The sequence below is a fragment of the Mercenaria mercenaria genome, chromosome 8, assembly GCF_021730395.1.
Source record: "Mercenaria mercenaria strain notata chromosome 8, MADL_Memer_1, whole genome shotgun sequence".
Classification (NCBI taxonomy): domain Eukaryota; kingdom Metazoa; phylum Mollusca; class Bivalvia; order Venerida; family Veneridae; genus Mercenaria; species Mercenaria mercenaria.
In genome coordinates, this window is record NC_069368.1 from 60,715,087 (window position 1) to 60,721,511 (window position 6,425).

The window sequence follows — 6,425 nt, forward strand, 5'->3', positions numbered from 1 at the left end:
TATTTGGTACTTCAAAAATTTTATTCATGTAACTTCAGATATATTTAAACAAACAATGTGTGAAATTCATACGCGCAGATACGCGCACTTGCGCTTGTCAAAATTCGAGTCCGCCATTTTGTTTTACTTCAGTCAATCGGTAAACAGTTAGAACAAATAACTGGAGAAACAATACGAACAGTGTAACAGTGGGATTTTAAATGGACTTATATGTAAACTCTCGTGTCGTGAGTGTTACAGTTAGTCACTGTCACTTTCTGGAATCATTCTTATTCGTTGAATGGTCTGGCAGTGGCAACTGGCGAATCGAGCATGTTGGAAACGGACTCTTCAGCAGTTGCATTACTTCGGCCTACGTTAACTGTGGACATTTGTGACAGTGTTTCCGATACAGATGTACTGTGGAAATTGAAAGTCACAGGTCCGTGGAAAGTGCTGCTTGCAAAAAGACTGCGAGAGCGATTGGATCCGAAAGGCCCAGTCCATGGCTCCGGAGCACTGGCAGCACCACTTCCTTGAGTTTGAAGGTTGGTTTCATTTCTCTGATTCGACAGTATTTTAGAAATATTTCTCGACTGGTCGTTGTTGATTTTACTGTAGTTGTTTATAGAATTCACATTCTTGTGACCAGAAATTTGCATGATTTGGTTGGCAGGGACCCCAGCATCGTTTAGAGTTTGAACCAGATGTTTTCTGGAGCTGAAAAAAAAAATGAATGGAATTTTCATATCATTGACCTATGAAATTATTTGAAGGCATAAATTATTTTGTACAAGTGCATTTTCTTTAGAATAAGTATGCAGGCATAAGTTCGTTTTTCTAAGTTGGCTGACATGGGAGGGCTCTCGGGTTATTCTCATTCTGCATTCTAACACGATCCGATTCATTTTACTATTAAACAAAGAAGGCTGGAATCAGTGAATTATCAAACAACAATTCACTGTTCTGACGTCACAATTATTGCGTCAAACGGCGTAGCAGCGCGCTAGAAAGAAACCGATTGAAAACGGGCAAATAATTAATGAATGCCGGCAAAGATGTACTTTAAAGTCCTTGGGGCTAGAATGCGCTTTACTGGTACGCACTTTTTGCTAGGATTGTAAAAGGTAGGATGTGCTCGTTACAATCATTTAAATAAATTGTAACAATAATCTATTCATTAAAGAAAACAGAAAAACGGGGGTGTGGGGGCAGTAGCCCCCATAAGAATAAATGGGGAGTGTTTATTTAATGTGCGTACTGGTAAAGTGCAGGTGTCCCGTCCTTGGTAACGTGTTAGAATCAAAATAATACATCTCATTTAGTGATTTGCTCTTGAATAAATCAGTGTTGTCGTTCAGCTGCGTAGTATTATACAACTCGGGCTCCGCCCTCGTGATATAATTCCTTCGCATCTGAACTCCAAACAGTGATTTATTCAGCGACAAATCACCGATGAGATATATTATTTCTTAAATAAACCACTCGCGTGCAGTGACGTTACCGATCCAGGTGCATAGCACGGTTGTAAAAAGTAGTTTTTTTCTTACACTGTTGATACTAGTATGTAGTGTTAGAATCGAAATAACAAGTTCCCAAGTGTGATTTATCGTAGAATAACACGAGTTTTTCGTTCTTATGCGAAACAGTATTTAAAATAATACGGCCTTCTTGATACATTCTTACATGTACGCATAAGAACACAGAAAACACGGGTTATTCTACGATAAACCATGTTTGGGAACTTATTACTAAAATTTTCTTAATTTCACGGCTAATTCAAGTCAGCGATAAAATCTTAATCGTGCCATTTATTAGCTTGCTAGAATGATATCACCTTCTAAGAAATTGCGAATATGACGTCGGCAGTAAGAAAGCGAGGATGAGCAAAGCATCAAACTGACAGTGCATGTCCTTCTATGGTTAATTTTATGACAAGAACGGAAAAAATCTTAATGAAGAAATCGCAGGTGGAATTGTACCGGACATCATAACAAATGTCATTGATTCTGGTTGGAAATAGCCCATGATGAATAGCGAAATACTAAAACGTAACAGAAAAATTACTAAAGTCATTGAAAACGGACAAAAAATGATAGATGCACTCCCTCCAGCAAAAAAAAAAAAAAAAAACTAACTAAGAAAGATTAAATGTTTGCGATGCAAAACTAATACTGATTGAATTTGGTTGTGAAAAAACAAAGAATTGAAACACTAATTGCATGAAAAATTATCTGGAGGCCTGGGCTTACAGTCTGATAAGTACTTGAAGATTCTTGTTATCAAACTACTTTAAATATACTGAATTTATGCAGGTATGACTTTGGTAAGGGTATTTCAAAAGTAGATATTTTACAGTTTTAGGGTGTTTCTTTTTTTCAGAAATGAATTTGAAAAGGAAAGAAAAGATCAATAGATGTCAGATTTGAATTTTTTTGATTGTCGGAAAAAGTTTTAGTATCCATATGACGGCTTATAATTTACGTACTTGACATTCCAGTAAAACTGTCGTTTTAAAGCTCTGAATTGAAAATGTTTGCAGAAAAATGGGGGGAAAAATTTTCAGTTTGGAACTCAGAACAATATCGGCTATAAAATCAGGCTTATAAAACGTTGCTATATCAGGATATTTTCAGCTGTTCATTTATTATATCTAGATAAACCATGGAAAAGCATAAAATAAGAATATAGATGTATAATATGCACACCTGTAAGGCGTTATTCTGGGATTTTCAATTCCTGCTTCAGCCTTCATGTCTCTCATAATGTTGTAAAGTTTATTTATTCCAAGTGGGGTTTTTTTGAACCAGCATCTCTGTGGTTTATCATTTGGTGTAAGGAAGAATGGGCTGTCAGGTTTGCACATTTCGTCCGGTCGTTTCTGGCTGTACAGCTTGTACAGATGTACAGGATCTCTCTGGGCGTCAGCAGTGGCATAGGCTTTGGGTTTTGTACCTCTGAAGTAATGAAATTTACACTGTTATACATCATTAAAACATTTATCTTTATTACAGTCTCTAACCTTTTGACAGACATTTTACAGAAAAAATGCAAGTCTAAAACTCTAAATCGTAATGGTGATTGTAGCAACATACAACAGTTGTGCATCCAAATAGTCTAGCGGAAGACGGCTGTTAGTAAGTAGCAGTAGGCCTGGTTCGAATCCCAGTTTGGATAGCTGTTTTGTTGTTTATCGTTATCATTACAAATAATCTACCATTATATTTCAGTAAACGCGTGGACGTTGTTTATAGTATAGGAGACGTTAGTCAAATTGACTTATTCATATAATCTAGTAAAAGAAAGTAGAATTTTTGATGTTTCGCCAGGGAAGGTTATCATGTGGGGAAAAAAGAATATGACATTTGTGACTTTCCACATTGAGTTTATTAAAGGGACTGGCCTCCAGATCATTCTACTAGTCTACTAAAAGATTTTTTAGATATCTGGAAATAAATGCTATATTTCTTAAGAAGGGTTAAAACTTAATTACTGACAAACTATATCATGTTACGGAAACACATTAGAATTTGCTGTTTTTTCTACTTTTTACGATGAAAATCGAAATGCGTTTGTAACGCATTACTCCAGGTAAACTGTCTCAATTATAAAAATCTGTATTTTGAAATCATAACTCACTAATTCCTCAATAGCTTTATTGGTTACGAAGACGGGAAAATGTCTTTATTGCCGTGGTTGTCCGGGTTCGATTGCCGAGACGGTCATCTTTTTTTCTTGAATAGGATTTTTAAATTATTTTAGAAACAAAAACTCATATTCTAATGTTCGTAATATGACCAAAGTTCAATTTGAAAGAAAAAATATTATTTATCCAAATCTGGAGGTCAGTGCCTTTAAACTCGATGAGTAAAATTGATAAAATGCTCTGCAGAGCCTCGCATTTTATTATTTTATTCAACTTGTTTAATAAATTCAATATGAAAAGACACTCCTGTAATATCAGATTTCACATATATTTTTTTTTTTATTTCACAGATTTCACATTTTCACAAGGAAAGCTTGTGCAATTTAAAGATATTTTAAGATGGTATCAAAAATACAAAATATTTAAAGCATTTTGTGCATGAAATAAACCGAAAAGAAATATCAGTGGAAGAATGAGATATTTCAATTTGTGACACAAATTTTGAAATTACTAATTTTAGTGCTCATTCAGTGACACTGAAAAAAAACAACACAAAAATTATGGTAGATCTACTGTATATGAATTAAATTACTTTATCACATGTTCGACTTTGCGGGAGTGTAATAAAGCCATTAAATAAAAATGATAATACACTAGTGTAATAACGCTTTGACGTCGACGTCGTTTACAGTATAGGAGACGCTGGACAAATTGACTTATTTGTATAGTAAAAGAAAGTTGAATTTTTGATGTTTCGACATGAATAGCTAACATGTGATGAAAAGAATATTACATTTGTGTCTTTCGACATTTAATTTATTAAACTCGTTGAATAAAATTGATAAAATGCTCGGCAGAGCCTCGCATTTTATCATTTTATTCAACGAGTTTAATAAATTCAATATGAAAAGACACTCATGTAATATCCGCTATTTATCACATGTTCGACGTTGCGGGAGTGTAATAAAGCCATTAAATAAAAATGCAATTGAAACGTACCTAATGTCCCGAGGATTTGAACCAGATCTGGTTTTGGTTTGTCTCTCTTGGTCATATATAAGATACTCCTCACCAGAAGTTTCGTCCATTCTAAGATGAATATCTCCCCAGCAGAGATCACGGCATTCTTTGCCTGTCCGCATTCCAAAATGGTTTGTGCATACAAACCACATGGAGTGTAACAAAGACCTTGGAGTGTAGTCACCTAGTGTCCTGGCTTCATGCATCTGGTCAATGATAGACTCTGTCATGGTTTCTGCAGCTCTCGGCTTATTGCCAAGTCCCTGGCCTTTCAGCTGTTGCTGTTTTCTTGAAAGGACAGCTCGTGTTTTGGAAAATTCTCTGTCCTTGAATATGGCAACATTGCTGTCACTTGCTTTTAGATATCTGTCAACAGAGCTTATAAAGCCCCGCAAAGTTGTAGGCTCATATTCCCTGCCATCTTTCTTGGTAACACCCAAGATAAATTCACACAGTAATGAATTAAGCTGATATGGGGGAATGTATTCTGGTTTTCTCATTTCATTTTTTGACATCAGAAAAGAGAAGAATAACTTCATGTCACTCTCTGTCTTCTTTTGGGTATTTTTATTTTCATTTTCTTTAAGAAACTGGTCAGCATCTACTTGTCTAAAGTTCCTGTCTGCAACCTGAAAGTCTCCATATTCCTCCTGGTCAAAGAAATTTGTGAAAATGTCATTCAAGACCTCTGGATCCAGTTCTTCTACAGACATCTTGATTGTATACTAAAGCAGACGTCAGATTTGACAGGTGTTGTTGTTGTTGTTACAAACATGTAAACAAAGGGAAGCTACTACAACCAACCTGTCACCTCATGTATATACATGTACATAGAGAGGTGTCCAATTGGGGGAAGAAAGTAGTCCGGCACAGTGAAAATTATATTTTGATAAATTTCACTGTGGGTTTACCAGGATATAATCTACCATTATATTTCAGTAAACCACTGAAAAGCATGAAATAAAGCGGTATAATGTGTTATGAACTGATCATACACAAAATGTAACTTGCAGATACAAAAAGTATTTCACAAGCACTCGGTAAAATGCAGAAATATACCGTATAATACATAGATACAAAGTGAAGATACGTAGAAATACGATATAATACACAATTACACGGTATAATATATAGGTGGGAGATGTAATAAATAGTCACAAAATGTAATACAAGGTGTAAAATGTAGTACACAGACCCTTACAGACAGAAGGTCTAGAATACAGATGAATGGTGGTATGCACAGGTAGAAAAATGTGATCCAAGGGTACATAATGTGACATGTATACAAGGTACATAGTGTGAAGCTTTCTTTTTCTTTATTTCCTTTTATTGAACAATGCTTACATCAGGTTTGAGAAAGCAGATTTCAGACAAGTTATTGGAATTTCTATGTGACCAAACCGTGCACTCCCTGTCTCAGATTTGATTTTATACTGTTATGAAAGAAACTTTATGTTGAACGTTTCAACAGAAACACAAGTGAATTTTATTAATGCATTCAACAATAAAGCGTGCTTTCTGGATGATATTCTAAATGTTGATTATCAGCTTTCATATACTCAAAGGGTAGGTTCTATTGTTCCACGGAGTTTCATTTAAATAATATTTACAATTCGGATACTACTGCTTCATTTTCAGATTTACATCTCTATATCAGAGGGATATTGTTGCCTTCAGTTGCTCACAAGTCCTTTTGTATTTAAAGTTGTATCATTTTGCCCTACATGTCTATATGTGGAACTGCAGGTAATGGTTTAATATGTAAATTATTAGATACGTG

General features: G+C 35.1%; 1 protein-coding gene across 1 annotated transcript; it reads right to left on the reverse strand.

Moving 5' to 3' along the window:
* Nucleotides 1–269: 269 nt before the first annotated feature.
* LOC123554592 (uncharacterized protein KIAA1958-like) lies at nt 270–5,614 on the reverse strand. Its single transcript, XM_045344842.2, has 3 exons — nt 4,625–5,614; nt 2,688–2,936; nt 270–699 (listed from the first exon to the last, which is right to left on the reverse strand). The coding sequence occupies exons 1-3, from the start codon at nt 5,356–5,358 to the stop codon at nt 270–272; spliced, it is 1,413 nt and encodes a 470-aa protein (XP_045200777.2). The 5' UTR covers nt 5,359–5,614.
* Nucleotides 5,615–6,425: the final 811 nt, after the last annotated feature.